The sequence below is a fragment of the Zootoca vivipara genome, chromosome 12 (genome assembly GCF_965207765.1).
Source record: "Zootoca vivipara chromosome 12, rZooViv2.hap1.1, whole genome shotgun sequence".
Classification (NCBI taxonomy): domain Eukaryota; kingdom Metazoa; phylum Chordata; class Lepidosauria; order Squamata; family Lacertidae; genus Zootoca; species Zootoca vivipara.
Genome location: NC_142595.1, coordinates 23522542 through 23540473, shown reverse-complemented (window position 1 = coordinate 23540473; position 17932 = coordinate 23522542). Strand labels below are relative to the sequence as shown.

General features: G+C 45.4%; 1 protein-coding gene across 3 annotated transcripts in view; it reads left to right on the top strand.

Moving 5' to 3' along the window:
- The window catches only part of LOC118094828 (trafficking kinesin-binding protein 1), a 59422-nt gene that overhangs the window by 18483 nt on the left and 23007 nt on the right, over nt 1–17932 (top strand). For 2 of the 3 annotated variants that reach the window (XR_004693781.3, XM_035135527.3), the window contains exons 1-2: nt 6218–6526; nt 16632–16708. Coding sequence is in view for 1 of the 3 variants with exons in the window: in XM_035135527.3 (XP_034991418.2) it covers nt 6388–6526; nt 16632–16708 (216 nt within the window). In the remaining 2 variants the exon portion in view is untranslated. Of the gene's footprint in view, nt 1–6217; nt 6527–16631; nt 16709–17932 lie in introns of those variants that run through there. The other variant, XM_088655672.1, reaches the window with a different exon arrangement.

The window sequence follows — 17932 nt, the reverse complement described above, 5'->3', positions numbered from 1 at the left end:
GGCACATAGTTTGAGGAATGCGAGTCTACCCAGGTCTGACTGCTACTGGTAGTTATTGTGCTTATGTTTTTATGCAGTGGATTCTGCTATAGGTTTTTAACTAATGCTTTACAGTTTTGTTGTGGTGGCTGCTTAGGAGTGGGTGGGATAACTTTGTGGGCGGCTCTGAGTTTCCACGGGAGGAAAGGTGAAAACAAGGAAGCCCAACAAATGAATGGATATCACTAACATAAAAAAGGTCCCTGACCATCAGGTCCAGTCGTGTCCGACTCTGGGGTTGCGGCGCTCATCTCGCTCTATAGGCCGAGGGAGCCAGCTTTTGTCCGCAGACAGCTTCCGGGTCATGTGGCCAGCATGACAAAGCTGCTTCTGGCGTATGCCAGGTTAATTCCCGTGATTCCTTTGGCTTGCCTCTGGTTGGCGATTCTGAGAAGAAAACTCTGGGATAAGATGGGCCTTTAGCCTGGTCCAGAAGGAGCTGTTCTTATGTCCTTGCCTGGGAAACTTGTTCTGAAGTGGAATAAGTGCCCCCATCAGCTCAAATGAAGGCCAGCTGGACAGCTCTGCTGGTGGCCCTAAATCAGTATCCACCCTACTTACCCTCTGGGCAAGGTCACCGAGAGCTAATCTTGTCTTAACAAGGTTGGCTGGAGAGATTTCCGGACTCCTCTAGAACATCCCTGCTATTTCTGAGTCTGAGCTGCGGCATCTTCTTACTATCAGCTATTAAATACACACACCACCACCACCCTCCTGCTGCTGCTCTGTCCATCCTGATTCCACAAGGGACTAGGAAATTGCATTAAATGGGGGGGGGCACACTCTGAAGGACAATGAACAAGCAGTCCCCCCTTTCCCAGCTGCCTAAGCACTCTCCCCATTCAAGAAAGGTGGCCCGCCTTCCTATAAACGGAATCCCAGATAAGCATATAACAGTAGGCTGGGTATAGCAATGTGCACCTGGACTGTGCCACTGTGCTCACATGAATCATAGAATCATAAAATTGTAGAGCTGGAAAGGACCCCCAAGGGTCATCTAGTCCACCCCCCGTCATGCAAGGAATCTCATTCAATCATGTCAGCAGACTGAAGTGGCACAACCCAGGCATGGATACACACGGGACTCAGCTGCAAATAGAATGTTCTAAGTGTTTAAAGTGCATTATACAAATGTGACACTAGATGGTCGATGGTGAGCTAATGGCAAATTCAATATAAATTTTAAAACTTTTTTTTAAAAAGCATTTTCACAGCGGGTTTTTCTTCTTCATATATCTAGATTCAGACACACACACACCCCTGCAAACAATAAAATAGTGTGTCAGGGAAAAAGGCTAGAACACTCTGCTGAATTACTGTGTGTAAGGACTATTTTTGTATTAGAGGGTTTGTTTGGAGGATACTTTTTTTGCTTTTGCTATGACATGACGTCCTACCAGCAGTCTGAAGTAGTACAGCTGAGGCACAGACTGCTAGCTCTTGCATTTTATATTGTGAACTGCCCTGAGACCTGTGGGTACAGGGCGCTATACAAATTTAATAAAGAAGGAGCAGGAGGCATGCCCGTCAACTCCCGGATTGAAAAATCCGGGATCAGCAGTTGCGCGGCACCGGAAGCCGCTTTTACGCATGTCTGGACATGTGTAGAAGCGACTTCCGGTGCCGCTCTGCCCGATTTCTGGTGCCCAGACATGGGCAGAGCGGCACCCAAAATCTGCTGCTTTGAAAATCTGGGGGAATTACAGGATATTTCGCCATTTGGGATAACAGCGGGAAATGGCTTTAAAAACGGGGGTTTCCCGCAAAAAACGGGAGACTTGGCAGCTATGGCGGGAGGAAGAAGAGGAGGAACGGCTTGAATTGGCATTAGCTGCTTCCCATGTAGGATCCATTGTCTAGAATCAGTAGTTGCCTTCTTACCATTTAGGGGGCTGTTCACGCAGCACTTTCCGCATCCACACGAGCAGTTTGGGGGACTCGTTCCTTGGGCATAAACTTGTGGCGGGCGGAGAAAACGTGTTATGTGAGCAGCCCTCCACTTACAGGTATGGTCCAGCACCATAATACAAGATCTGCTCCTTTCTCCAGTTGCCGCAGTCACCAGGATTGCCACCGGCTGCCTCACATTCTGCTCTTCAGCCGAAGCTTTATTGCTACCCTAGGCCAAAATTACCTTGTTCCTCTCTCTTTGCATTATATGCTGTGTGTTCTTTCTCTCTGGGTGGGTGGGCGTATTTGAAGCTGTGCATGTATAGGATCGTGTGCTCGAAAAGCATGGCTTGCATTGTGACACCCCTCCCCAACTGAGTTCTCCAACTAATCTTCCTCTGCAAAGATCCCCCGGGTAGCTAAGCAGCTTGCAGGGTAACCAAAACAGGATAGCTAATTATGGAGGGGGATTACCTGCCTCCTGTGTGCCACTATCCTTATTTGCTTCTATCTATAGCTGTCTCAGCCACACAGGGCCTTCTGCTTCCCTTCTGTCCAATGCTGGGAAGGGTTGTAGCTCAGCAGCAGAGCATATGCTTGGCATGCAGAAGGTCACAGGTTCAATCCCCAGGGAAGTTTATTTGGCACCTTCATTGTACACTTTTAGGTGCCAAATGAATACATTCCTCTTCAACCAGGACTTCCAATACCCTTTTAAATGTGTTGAAGGAGAATAGAGGGGGATCTTTGCTTTGTTTCTGTTCCTATCCAATCCAATAACTTTATTGGCATTCTGCTCCTATTTTTATTATGCATTTTGCGTTTTCTATATTGCAATTTAGGGTGGCGCTGTGGGTTAAACCACAGAGCCTAGGGCTTGCCGATCAGAAGGTTGGGGGTTCGAATCCCCGCGACGGGGTGAGCTCCTGTTGCTTGGTCCCAGCTCCTGCCCACCTAGCAGTTCGAAAGCACGTCAAAATGCAAGTAGATAAATAGGTACCGCTACAGCGGGAAGGTAAACGGCATTTCCGTGTGCTGCTCTGGTTTGCCAGAAGCAGCTTTGTCATGCTGGCCACATGACCTGGAAGCTGTACGCCGGCTCCCTCGGCCAATAACGCGAGATGAGCGCGCAACCCCAGAGTCGGTCACGACTGGACCTAATGGTCAGGGGTCCCTTTACCTTTACCTTTATATTGTAATTTTATGTTGTTAACCACCCTGAGATCTACAGATGAAGGGCGGTATGCAAATTTAATAAATAAATAAATAAATAAATAAATAAATAAATAATAAATGATAATGATAATCCTCAGGTTCTCCAGGCAGGTACTTTAAGTTACCTTAACCTTTACATACCCATTAGGTAACTATTCTACAGGAGAGTTTCTCCACGAAATCGCTGAAATATCACTAACCCTGCTCCCCAGGAACTAAGAGCAGAGCTTTCAGAGTGGCTGCCCACATTTTGTGGAATAGCACCTCTGTTGAGGTACAACAGGTGCTTATTACTTGTGCTTTACGGAAACAGTCAAAGATGTTTTTGTTTTGACAAGTTGAAGAGGTCTCTGCCTTAGATGTATACGCTGTATTGTTTTGAAGCTTACCTTTAGTTGCTGTTGTATGTTTTTTTTAACATTGTTTTTTAAAGCTCTTTGTAGTTGCTGTTTTTAAGTGAATCGTCTGGAGACATGTGTAAGGTGATTTACAAATTAATAAAACAAAGGAGCCTTGTGGTGATTTTGGATGCTGTTAAGGGTGGCGGGATGGGAGACCGAGGAGTCTGCCACCTTTCAGGGCCCAACCTCCGGAAGGTTCTCCCATACAAAGTCCTCTTGAGATGAACGGGAGCCACGTCAAGGTTCCAGTTGTGTCCTTGTGCAGCTTCAGATCGCTTCAAGAGGGGCTCACGGAGGGAAGCTTTCCAGGAGGATGTGGTGAGGAGCAGGGTGCCATTTTGGATTTTCCACCTCACCCCGCTAACGCACCTTAAGCCAGCCTTCCCTAATTGCGTCTTTACTGCCAGTCAGCTTTTACTAGAGGACAGCCATGTTGATGGCAATGAGAGTTCTGTCACGGAATTCCACTCAATATTGATCCAGAGTAGAACTCCAATGTATAGTTAGCAGAGAAAAAACTTCAACACATTGCAGGATTCTGCCCCCCGGCAAAAAAAAAAAGACCAGAGGCAATTGTTTTTCATCCAGCAGAGCTTTATTGCTACTGAAGGCAAATGAGCATAGTGGTCACAAATCCAATGCATTCAGGATTGGCACTGTCCATAAGAAATCCAGTTGCAGCAGACTTAACTTAAACTTACAATAACTTATAATAAGACTAAACTTTAACACTATACAGTATACAGAACACCACACCAGAAGGAAAAGAGATAGAAAGAGAAGGTGAAACCCAGTCTCCTTCTGGCCTATTTTTATAGTCAGCATGACCTTGACAGAAGAGATAAGAGAACCAGTTTAAGCCAGCTGCACTCAGCTTCTCTGAAGGAATAACCCAAACATCATGAACCTTCTGCTTGTTCCTTTCACGCAGAGAAGCTTCTAGAACCCTGTTAGAATAGGAAAGATCTCTACACATCAGATCAATACTTTTTGCACTAAGAAATGCAAACTGACAAGTGCTAGCCATGGTTTGCATTTCAGAAGAAGGCCACAGATTTCCCCGGCCTACCCCTAAAGAGAATGGCTTCTCAACTCATTCTTCACTGCGTGAATGTGGATTTTCGATCCTCTCAAAACCTAAAACTCCCTCTAAAACAGAGGGTGGCTAACCCATGGCCCTGGATCCACATGTTATGGGACTCCAGCTCACATCTGCCTTAACTAGCAGAGCCCAACGGTCAGGGGTTATGGGAGTCGTAGTCCACCAGACACATGGAGAGCCACAGGTGAGCTGCCTCTTCTCTAAAATGCAAACCTTGGTGATGTTGCCGTCTTTCCTGCTGCCCTCTCATTCTTCACAATCCTTGGCAAGAGCTCCCTTCCTCCTCCTTCCAGCAAAAATGTCTTCCATTATTTAAGCCCCTACATAAATTATTCAGGACTCCCTCGAAAACTTTACACGCTACCTGAAACACCACGCCTGGTGGAAGCTCTGCAGCTGCCAAAACCCCACGCTATGCAATATGTAGGTGACCTGGGCATAGGGTACTGGTATTGAGCCAACAGAACCATATAAAGTGATAGCAGCAGTACTAGCACTTCCCCAAAGGTGGGGAAAAAAGTGAGAGTCTGCCCAGGGTTTGCACAGTGCGCTGCAGTGTTGCAGCAACAAGCACACCAGCTTGACATGAACAGGCTCTTCCTAGCGACCCCACTTCTCAAATGCTTAACCTGATCCCACCGGGATCAGAGTCAGTCTCCTGTAACTGTCCCTAAAATACATCGCAGGTTATTTCGCTCCCCACAAAGTGCCTATGGAAATCCGATTGCTCTCTTTTCAGAAACTACCCTAGTCCCTCTAATGCAGATTGAAATCCTTCTCAAGAGGCTCTGCCCCGCATGCTGTGCTGTTGTTCTGCACAATACCTGAATATAGAAACTGAAATACATGTTAAATACCACACCATGCATACACACCAAAGTTAGGATCACCAGCTTTTTTCTGTTTTGTTTTCTCCAGCTCCTTTGCCTTTAACAACAGCCCCGACTACATGCAGGTGATGCTGCTGATCAGTATTCCATTAAGAGATTCCTCCACATACAAGCGCAGGAAGGGCTCAGAGCCTGGAACTACTACCAGATCTCTAGTCCGTGACAATTTCAAGTAAAGGCAGCCTGCCAATACCTTATGTGTGTAAACATGCTTACATAAGTCCTTGCTGCACACTTTCCAGCATCCTTTGCTGAGATGTAACAGTAAGACAATTAAATATGGGGGGGGGGAGAGAGAGAGAGAGTCTGAGTATGTGTCTGTGGTGAAATAGCTGAAACCACACCAGCCCACACCCTCCCATTCAGAAAAAAATACTGCATAAGGATGGAGCTGGGAGTGGGATAGACCATTCTGCTGCATAACAACAGGGGGAGGCTAGCTGCTTCTCCCCCTCCCCCTCCCATTCCCCAATTTCCATTTGCAACTCTACTACCCAAGCCTTCGGTTCTCAGCTAGCAAGCTGCGCCCTCTCTGCTTTGCGCAGCTCTTTTGACGAGATGCTCTGAGCTGTGCTAATGGTCTATTTCCGCCCCTCTCCCTCCCTCCTGTAGACCCCCCCTATTTCTTGGGGCCACAATGGACTCTTCCCAAGCAGGTGGATAGCAGACTCTATAAATAGGGGTGGGTAGGGGCAAGCAGAGGTTGCATTGCAAAACAGCGCAGGAGGGGAGCGCGGGTTGCATTTGCTCCGCTTATACACGCGTTTGCACCCCCTTTGCTTGCTTTTGCACACCTATTTGGGCTCTTGCTGGGAGCAAGGGAAGAGGCGCGTGTCCTCCTGTTAGATTCATGTTGCCCACGGAGGTCGGGGAATTGCTGGTCTCGCAGGGGATGGAATTCTGGACCAGCCCTGCCTCTTACGACGAAGTCAACGGGAACACGGAGCTGGCTGATAACGCGGACTTAATATCCCAGGAGCTGGAGGAGGGTAAGAAGACAGGGGGGGTGGTGGTAAATGGGAGGTAGGGTTGGGAAGAAAGGGCAGCGCGGGTGCGAGGCTTGGGCTCGTAGACTGATGTTGCCGTCTCTGACCTTCAGTCTCCTTTGAGCTTCTGAAGAGGTTTGTGAGCAGACGACCTGACTTGTTTGTTGGTGGGGAGATTGCAAAGCATTGTCCCTGGACCCAGATGCTATATGGTTTGGATAGAGGATGAGTTTCTGGTGTGTGTGTGTGTGTGTGTTTAAAAAATCTTTATCCACCTGTGTGCTGAGATGGAACAGAGTTGTTGGAAGGCTTGCCTGTTGTTATTTTACTTACTGGACTTATGCATCACTTTTTTTTTTCTCCCTTTACAAAATGTAAAGCGACCTACAATATAATGCAATGCAAAAATTAAAAGTGAAATGAAACCAAAACAAAAGGAAAACTAAAAACAGTGATATACATGTAAATAGCAGGCCAACATATCCCAGCCACCGAGAGAGGCTGCAGTGTCTGGACGCTGCTATACCTGACTGCGATAGATGCTGGGCAGGTGTGTGTCTGGGAGAAGCTGGCAGTTACTGCCTGTAACCCTCTTTTCCTCCAGAAGCTTATCAAGGAAGTGTGACTGTTCTCTTCCGCTTTCTGTAGGGCTGGCATTCCCAACCCCACCCTGACACACACTTGCAGGTGGGTGCTTTCTTAGTTGTCATGGCTGAAAATAGCCTCCCTGGTTTTGTTTCTGCTTTTCAGGGGATGCTCTTGAAGGCCCCAGGAGCACAGCCAGTTTTAAGGGACAAAACTGGCTGCCAGCTCGATGGTTTTTTAAACCACTTTGTTGGAGCTTGCCTCTTCAGGCTGAGAAAAGAACCCAGACGTCCCGAGTCTCTCTTTACTCCTCTGAGTCTTGTTTGTTTTACTTAGCATTGCACTTTTATCCCGCTTTTTCTGCAAGGAGTGCAATGTGGTGCATGTGGCTCTTCCCCCCCTCTCCGTTTTTAGCCTTGCAACAATCCTGTGAGGGAGATTGGGCCTGGCCCAAGGTCACCCAAGCGGCTGAGTCAGGATTCAAACTCTGGTAAACCAGGTACTGGTTGGACACTCTAACCCAGGGGTCAGCAAACTTTTTCAGCAGGGGGCCGGTCCACTGTCCCTCAGACCTTGTGGGGGGTAGGGCCGGACTATATTTTGAAAATATATATGAATGAATTCATATGCCCCACAAATAACCCAGAGATCCATTTTAAATAAAAGGACCACATTCTTCTCATGTAAAAACACCAGGCAGGCCCCACAAATAACCCAGAGATGCATTTTAAATAAAAGAACACATTCTACTTATGCAAAAACATGCTGATTCCTGGACCATCCACGGGCCAGATTTAGAAGGAGATTGGGCCGCATCTGGCTCCCGGGCCTTAGTTTGGGGATCCCTGCTCTAACCGCTACACTGACACCTCTTTCAGAAGTGGGTAGAGAGAAATCTAGAGTCTGGGATCACCATTGTAGGTAGATGGTCTGCCCTGCCTTTCAACAGGTGAATTAGATCAAATGACCTTTGCAGATTTTTCCATCTTAATTCCCACTTCTTTCCCTTCTCCACCCACCAAAGTGAAGCTGGAAGTGAAACTTCATGATATTTGGAGTTTAAGATCCCATGCAGACAGTTAAACAAAAATTATATGGGTGTGTGGCAATTCATTACTGTTTACTGGCAGCTCATAGGGAGGAATGAGGCAAGGCCTGATAGTTTAAGGAGCTCAGGAAGTGTTTTTTGGCGTGAGGGAGGAGGAGAATAGCTGATCTCAAGCCTCTTTTGGGGAGTGCTGATGTTTTCTTCCCCTCAGAGTTGCCTCTCTATTAAAATGACAAAGAAGAGTTCCTGTTAGAACCTTGTTTAAATGTAATTAAGCATGGTGATTTTGAGGGGCTGGGTGGGCTCCCTTGTGTGAAAAACAATGAAATGCTTGAGATGAGCAGAGGGTTCCCTGATCTATAGAGGGAGAAGTTTTGTAAATAAGAGTTTTAATCAACATTTCCTGTAGAAGAACGTTGCAGGGCAATCAAGGACAACAGACTTCGAAAAGGGAGGCGCTCCATTTTCTGTTGAAAAATAAATGAGGCATCTGAGGATCTGCACAATCTCTGGGCCTCATTATGTTCTTTCATACATGCTTGTATAGGAATAAGAGCTGGCTTTGGGAGGAAAATGTATTATGCAGGATCACTTGCCAAGAGAACTGGGGACAGACTGCAGATTCCTCTTGTTGTTGAATATATACTCTTTTTTTTGTTGCTGTGTTCATATACAAAATTGCCATGTGTGCAATGGGACTCTGGGAGTTCAATAGAGTTGAATTCACATATGGCTCTCTTGATGATTCACCATTAGATTACCTGCACCTGCAGGAAAATAAATTAACTTGTGGTTGAAAGGATTTCAGGTGATGGGGGAGCACCGCCTTTGAGGTCTGAAATGCAATGGCTCGTTCCCATACGCAATGCCATGGCTGGGTTATGATCTAACAGTTGAACATGCCTCCATATTGGTTTTTTTCAAGTGTTTTTAATGAACTTGGGGGTGGGAATGTCCACTCGATGATTCATAGGAACACTCTGCAAAAAGCAGGTGTGCTACCAATTGTGTGATGGTCCCTGGGCAGGATAAGGTAGAACAGCCTTGCAAATAAGACCAGGAAACTCACTAGTCGAAGTCTTGGGTACAGTAATTTGTCTGAATGTGCTGCATTGTTTGCTAGGTATTGCAGTATATCAGCCAAGAGGGGGGCAGTTCTTTGGTGTGACCAAGGCCCCTTACACCTCCAGTAGTTTAGCATCATTGTTAGGTTTTAATAGCTGGCTTCTTTCTTTCAATTGGTGCTGGCTGGTGTCCTTTGGGGACAGGTAGAGCAGAAGACAGGGGAAGGTGGAGCTGGTGCCAATGGGGACTGGTAGGGTGGGAGGCAGGGAGACCAACAGTAGGGGCGCCAGAGCTAATGCCACCACTCCCTGATTGGTTGCAAGAAAGAAGGCAGTCAGGTAGAGGCTGGCTGAGCCCGAGAACAAACTCAGGTGGGTGGGGCAGGCCCTCATTTACTCTAATGCACCATCCTTCTCTGCTAATTTGATGGCATGCATCAAATTGCTCTTTTTCTGTGTGCGTCAACTGCCTTGGCATTCTATCTATATATTTGTATCTGTATCTATATATCTATATCCATCTCCGACTACACTGCACTGTTACTAATTTTTCTAAAACATCATTGGGGACAGTGTTCATGAGATCAGCCAATACGCTCATACCTATGTAGGATCTGGAATATCCACCAATACTTAAACCAGCATCCAAACAATTCTGTTCCCAGCTGCCTGTTTCCTCCTTTTCCTTGGGGCCTTTGTGTCTTATTTGGGTTGACCGTCTGGCTGCGAAAGGGATCAAGGATGCCTTCTGCCCGCATCCCATTCTGAAGTTTACCTCACGGTAGCTGCCCATTGTTTCATTTATCACTATTAAGCTCCTGGATTAAGGCCTAAATAAAGGCCTTAATCCGAAAGCTCAATAAAGATAAAATGAATCCTGATCATTTAGCCCATCTTCCTTCTGAAGTATTGAGAGGTATTTTCTCTCCAAGGTATTTGAGGACCGTTACAATGAGAGACAGGAGGACAATATTTCTGTTTTGGTGCTTATTGATTTTTTTTATATATATATAGAAAATGTCAGCCCTGAGATCATTTGACAGTGAAGGGAGGGAAGGAAGTTTTGTAAATAAACTAAAATAATGCTGAAACAGAAATTGATTTCCTTTTGGGGAGACCTAGTGGCTATGTTTTGCTTGATGCTTAAGAATTCTAATTCTGCTTTATGTGGGGTGAGGGAGTCATTTTCCTTCCAGCACACTGACTCTGGGTTTGGGGGTGCAGATTTTTCTTTCAGCTGGCCGGTCCTAAGCCTATTGAAAGTGTTCTATCTTGTGCTGTGTACTATATAGATTATTTGGTGTGATGTAATGGGGGGGGGGAGAGAGAGAGAGAGAATGTGTGGAGGATTTAGCCTGGAGGCAAGACTTGAACTTGTTGATCTGAGCTCTGTGGACCCATTGGAAACCATTTTCCACCGTGGCTGCAAGGATTTCACCTGCTTAAAAGCCTTGATGAAGTGCTTTAAATAAACAAACAATGTTATTCCTTAATCGCTTAAACATGCCCTTTCAGGCTTGGACAGTGTTCGAAATTCGCCAGGTGCATTTTGCAATTCCCATGGGTCCAAATGTGACCACATGAAAATCTCTGGGTGCCAGGTTGTCGACTGGGGAAAGCAAAACTGTCACTTAGAGAAGGACCTGAAATATTTTCCTCGAAGCTTGAACTAGTTTTATTCTGGATTGTTTTGTTTAATGTTTTAATGTGTTGTAAACCACTTTGAGATTTGTCCTTTAAAATATAAAAAGGTACAGAAAGGAAATGAGTAATATGATTAACATTCCTCCAGCAAGGAAGGGAATTAGCATCTGGTTGTTCCATTGTGGCGACAGTAACCCAGGTTTAAGGTGCCACTTGGTGCCTAACTTGCGTATCTGAGTTTCTAGCACTGCTACCCGGAGATGCCAGAACATTTCCCCATCCTCCTTCAGACTGAGTCATGATCTTGTTCATCTCCCCTGTGCACCGACCACAGCAGAAAGGGAGCGACTTGTTATAGCGAAATTGTCGGGAGCAGACATGTCTGAAAGCTGGGGGGTGTACCAATGCTTAGAGTAAATAATGGAAGCTACCTGATAAGTGTAATGAACCACCCTTTGGCAACAGGGTGCTCTTGATGCAGTAGCTACACTGTGTAGGCCAGCCTTTCCGATGGAGGGCCAAAAAAAAGGAAGGGGCGCAAAGGGAAGCATATTAGTAACATGCCCCTAAAGACTTCAGTTTTGGAAATCCCACTAGCAACGGCTCTTCACATGCCTTGCCCTTAGTAATCTTCACCGCACCCCTGCAAGGTAGGCCAAAGCTGCTTGCTTGAATGTTACGGCATAGAACAGGAGGCTGCCTGATGTGTTTTCAAAGGGGAGCATATTATGTAAAGGTAGACCCAGAAGACTGGAATGTCCGAATCCTTAAAATCTTGGACAGTGACTTGTTTCCTATGTTTGTGGTACAGAAGTGAAGGGGAATAGCTGCACGGGAATAGCTAGGTGAAGAAGTGCCTCGGGCGCCTGCGCAGCTGGCTTGTTTATCCCTGCTCTGCTGGAATTCATGCTCCAATTATTTCCAATTATGGCTCACATGGATGATGAGGTGCCAAAGGGGAGGGGGTCCCCATATGGCACGAAGGGGGCTGGGCAGGCAGGCAGGCGGGCATGCCGACTGCCGGGCCATCATGGCGTCTCCCTGCTGTGCAGACGTGCCACTAGGCACGCACGCACGCAAGAAAGGAGGTGGGGTTAGCTGGCTTGCTTGTTTTAATGGCAGCTGGGCACAGAAGGACTGGACGTCCTGCTTGGCTGGGGGTGGGTGGGAGGGACAGGGATCATAACCACTTTGACTGTGGCCCGACTCCATTGCATAAGAGCCTCATCCGAGAAGTACATAATGGGATTTGATGTCGTCTCCGATAGTTCCAGCTAACCTACTTTCCTTGCGTCAGACGGCTGTGGCTGGGAACAGATAGGCTTAGCTCTGCAGGGCAATGATCTACAGTTGCTTGAACCCAACAGCGTAAGGGTGAGAAGCCGAGGTGGGTGAACAGGAGGACGGATTTGGGATCGTGGCTCTGAGTGAAACCTTCAGAGTGTTCTGGATCTCTGGCGTCCCCTTGTTTGGACATTTTCTCTCCTCCCTTTATTTCAGACTATTGGCACAGTGCATAACTCTTCCGTTGTCCCCGCCGAACGGTTGCAGGGGCAACGTGGTTCCTGGATCTTAGATCTCGATTTGATCCGGTGGAATGTGAAATACAGTATCCGTTTCCCCCACCTACTGCAGATTGTGCTTGAGCAAAATGGAAATTTAGAGGCAACTGTTTACAACTGATTTGCTAGTGGGACGGGTCGTATCTCTGAAGTGGATCACATGGTTTGCCTGAATAAGGTCCCAAGTTGAACCATGGCGTTTCCAGGCAGGGCAGGGAATCATTTCTGTCAGTCAGGATAGACTGGAGGTAGCCAATGTGTTTTCTTCCAGATGTGGTTGAACTCCAGCTGCCATAATCCCTAGCTGTTGGCCATGCTGGGAGTCAAGAGACCAACGTCTGCAGGACAACAACTATCATTGATATAGACAATATTGAGGTGGACGGATCAGTGGTTGCATAAGGCAGCTTCCTAATACAGCCTAGATCTAGGCCCTTGAGCTGTGGTCCCCCATCTGCTTCATCCAACATGGCCAACATCCAAGAATAATGGAAGTTCTCCGCCATTGTGGAGAAGGTTTCTCCAGAGTTTCCTAACTACCTACTTCACATATGACCTTGAGTGCCTTTCAGAAACAAAACAGCTTTCTATTGTGCTGAAATTTTTGGAGAACAGGTTCTTCATTGGATGAAGCATTCATCATAAAGGCACAGAGGCCCAACAGAGGCCATTGTGGAAACATATTCTTTTTGTTTTCTTCTGACAAATGCATGTTGAATGCTTCCTGTCCCTTATTAACATACATCCACAGGGTGGATAAAAATCAATGATTTAAGAATGAATAAATTAAAAAAGGATTTTTTAAAATTTACATTGGATTTTTAAAATAAAATGCTTTTGGAGGAAAAATCTTTCTAAATATAGTTTTCTATTTAAGTTACATTATAGTCCAAAGGCTATTCATCAGGAAATAAGGGTTTGTTTTAAGTTTTTCATGTGTTCTAAAACTCATCAGTTAACAAACATGGATACATATGCTATAATGTTATTGTTTATGTAAATAAATTGTTTAAATTGTTATTAAGGAAATGATTATTTTTCTCCTTCCAGTAAAGTACAGCAGAAAAGTTGTCCAAATATAAACAGTTAACTTATTAAACCTCACAATAATTTCATAATTATTTGTCAATGTATTTCTAATAGTATAACCAAATCAGCAATTTTTATATAACTGTAAAAACTACTCTGAAAATTTATTATTCCAAAAATGAAACCTTCATCTGGTTGTAAATATTAAGATTATACCAGCAATAATGAGTCTTTATGTAAAAAAAAAAAAGATTTAAATCAAGTCTTGCAGACTAGTGATTTAAATCGTGATTTAAATCAACCCCACCCTGTACATCCATAAGATGCCACACTTACAGATAACCATTTTTTAATTGACATCCTGTTGTCGGTCCCTTTCAATGACTCTGCTGCACAGTTTCTGGCTGTAAGAGGGGAGAGAGGTCACTTCCTTCAGTCTTTTGTATTTGGAGATGTCAGATTTTCCCTTGCAAAGAAAGACCATGAAGCCAACCTCAGTTAAGGAGCCTTGGGCAAAAGGTGTGTGCAGGGAAGTGATGCAAATCTGATTGGAACTGACACTGCCCTTAGAGAGAGGCTAAATAGGGCAAGATTGACTCCGTAGAGTAGCTAGTTTGAGCACCGGAAATGTCTCCTTCAATCCCATCTTGGCCTGGCTGTGTTTTTCCGTTTCTTCTCTTTGCCGGCTCGAAACAACATGCATTTCACTTAACAGCAACACACTTCTGCTTCGGAACGGGACGTTACTTGTCCCTGCCAGGAGCCAAATTTAGTACAGTAAATGCAATTTATACCATCTACTTGGCCGTTAGGCTAGAGTGGAGCATTTTCACACACTGCATTATACAAACACCTTTGAAGCTTTTCTTGTGTTGTACAGTATGTGAATATTGTTAACTGTGGGTTGGAAAGTGGGAAGAGAGCAGTTTATAAATGGAGCGAGTCTTCTGGCCTACGTAGCTGACATTGTTGTGTTACAGATGTGGGGAAATGGAAAAAAGTAATTGTTACCTGGAAAAAGCTTAGGATCTGGAAAACCTGGGTTCAAATTCCAGTACGGTGGTACCTCGCAAGACGAATGCCCTGCAAGACGAATTTTTCGCAAGACGAATGCGTCTTGCAATCTGATGGTGACTCGCAAGACGCATTCGTTTTGCGAAAAATTCATCTTGCGAATCGCGGTTTCCTATAGGAATGCGTTGAAATTTAATTAATGCGTTCCTGTGGGCAAAAAAAGAAATTTCAATGCATTCCTATGGGAAACCGCGATTCGCAAGACGAATTTTTCGCAAAACAAATTGACTCACGGAATGAATTAAATTCGTCTTGCGAGGCACCACTGTAGTCTTGAGGGTTCACTGAGAGGTTTTAAGCAAACAGAGAAAGTCTGTGGCTGTTACTCCTTGTGCAGAAAACTGGTTTCCTGTAGTGCAAGTTTTACAGTCATGGGCCCTTTTTTGAGATGCGTGATCTTGGCAAAAGAGGTGGTTGTGGGGGGTGGGGATGGGGAGGGTATGTGTGCTGTTATTGTTGTTAAAAAATAATTCAAAGGGTAAAATCAACCCTCTAAGTTGAAACAAGTGAGACAGCCAATGCAGCTGGCACAATACTGGCATAATGCTAAGCAGATTGTTTGACTCTGTTGTTTTCACAATAAATTTGTGCGCTGGGCTTTGGCGAGTGTTCCCTCCTCCTGGAATAAAAGTTATCTCATGGCTGGGTGTGTTCTGTGCAAGAAATCTCCACTTTCCTGATTTAGTTATAAGTCTCTGCTTTGAATAGTATGGAAGGTGCCTGTTGAACAGGGCTGGTGATGGTGCAAGGTTCTTAAAAAAAACTTGTGTCATCATTGCACAAATTTGCATTACATTTGCACCTGCTTCTTTGTCAGTGTGAATGCAGATTTGGGCTGAATTTCAGACTTGTGGGAGTGGAGGGAACCTCAAACTCTGGCTGCTGTTGTCAGGGCATAGGAGCCAACTCCTAGGGGCTGAGGGGGTTTTGCCTCCCCCCATAAAATATTTGAGGAGGGGGCCGAACCACCCTAAAGTTGATGGGCATTGGCATTCAAATGGGTGTGTAGCAGGGCTTACCTGCTCCCCCCCCAAAATATTTTATTCAAGTTTGCTCAGCCCTTGTGTCAGGGCTTGCTCTGATGAGCAATAGCAGGCTTTTCTGGGCCCAGTGCATTAGATGTTGGATGGGCCTTCAGCCCTACATGAAATCTGTTGGCCACAACAGCTTGGGTAGATATCAAAACTTAAACAAGCCTGGGCAAATAAAGATGGCAGGTGTCTTGGGGTCTGTCACTCTGGTATGCAGTATGCCCAGCTGCCCTGTAAGCAAAGGTTGTTGCTGTTTTTTAATAAAAAAGATCATTTGTGTTTGTGCTTTCAGTAGACTTTCGTATGGTGAAGGGGGTAGATAGTTCAGCAGCTGAGCCACTGCTTTGCATGCAGAAGTCTCAGGTTTAATCCCTGGCATCTTAGGAGAGACCAACCTCTTGCCTAATATCCTGGAGAGGTGCTGCCAGCCAGTGTCCACAGTGTAGAGCTTGCTGGAACAATGGTCTGATTGTGTATAAGGCAGCTTCAGGCAAGTGAATAAAGGTGCCTCAAGGCTCACTCTTTTGCAGGAAGGATATAACTGCATTCCCAACCTTCAGGTTTGCACATTTGAAGTGGAATAATGAAGGACTCTGTTGCCCTAGTGCAACAAACCCACTTTAAAAAATGACTGGACTATTTGCTGCATGGAAATGCTGATGGGGGTGGGGGGTGGGGTGAATGAATGACTGACTGAAAGACACACAAACACTCCATAAGCAAAGTGGGACGAATGCAGGGTGAATGTTTGTTATTGTTATGGATGCTCAATAGAGGCTGGATATGGTCTGAACTCTCCGTAAGCTTTGCACAAAAAATCAGGGTGCACGTTGAATAAACAGGCCATCTTGAGGGGCCCTAACTTATGCAAACTAAGAGGATGCATGTGAAATATGTTTAATGTGCATAATTCATACGGATCACACAATGCAGATTTACTTTGTTAAGGATTTTGCTCTTTGCTCTCGACTCTTTGTAGCATGAGGTACACTGCCCTAAGTTGTTCCCGCCTTAACAGGATTACTGATGTACAGATGTTAACTAACTCCTTCCCCCCCTGTTTTCCCACAGTGCTCTGTTCTGAGCGGGTTAGCAGGATCACTAAGACCTACCACGATATAGATGCTGTCACCAGCCTGCTGGAAGAGGTAACTTTCCTTTGCTACTGACTATTTGAAATTCAAACACTGGCCAAGGGAGCCGGTGGACAGCTTCCAGGTCATGTGGGCAGCATTACAAAGCCGCTTCCGGTGAACCAGAGCAGCACACGGAAACGCCATTTACCTTCCCGCTGTAGCGGTACCTATTTATCTACTTGAACTTTGACGTGCTTTCGAACTGCTAGGTTGGCAGGAGCTGGGACCGAGCAATGGGAGCTCACCCTGTCGCAGGGATTTGAACCGCCGACCTTCTGATCGGCAAGCCCTAGGCTCTGTGGTTTCACAGAGAGCTGAAAGGGGGGAAAAAAGTATAGATGTATAAAAAATGTATAGAAAAATGATGTATAGATGGTATTTAACTCCAACTAAATTAGCTAAAGGGACGCATTTCTGTTGGGTATGATAGGAGAAGAAATAGTAGACCGGAAATTGTTTATGTATGCCACTATGGCAGCTAGAACTTTATTAGCCCCAAAGTGGAAACAGCAAGAATTACTGACGGTTGAAAAATGGCAGACAAAGATGATGGACTATATGGAATTGGCAAAGCTGATGGGGAAAATCCGAAACCAGAGTGACCAAGTGTTCCAGAGAGAGTGGAGTAAATTTATTCAATATATAGACAATCATTGTAAACATATAAAGACACTAGCAGGATTGAGATAAACCTCACAATGTTTAATAGAAGGAAGCTTCTACATGTGCTTAAAGACTAAAATAATATTAAGGAAAAAGGTAGAATTGAGATGGTGTAAATGTGTGGAAATATGTTGTAGGTATACAAAAACCAGATGACGGGTTGGAGCAGGCATCCCCAAACTTCGGCCCTCCAGATGTTTGGGGCTACAATTCCCATCTTCCCCGACCACTGGTTCTGTTAGCTAGGGATCATGGGAGTTGTAGGTCAAAACATCTGGAGGGCCGAAGCTTGGGGATGCCTGGGTTGGAGGAACAAAATCACATCTGGCAATCAATGTGCCCCTTTATTTCAGATAGTACATGGGTAAAGGTAAAGGGACCCCTGACCATTAGGTCCAGTTGCGGACGACTCTGGGGTTGCGGGGTAGACGAGTCTAAAAAGCCCAGAACACAATTTTTCACTTGCCCCTCTAGCGGCTATGATGGGTCATTTACCAGAAGTAATGTATTCAGCATTAACTTTGGAGGCATATTCTCAATTCTGACCAAACTAAGCCTTCTGACGTACGTTTT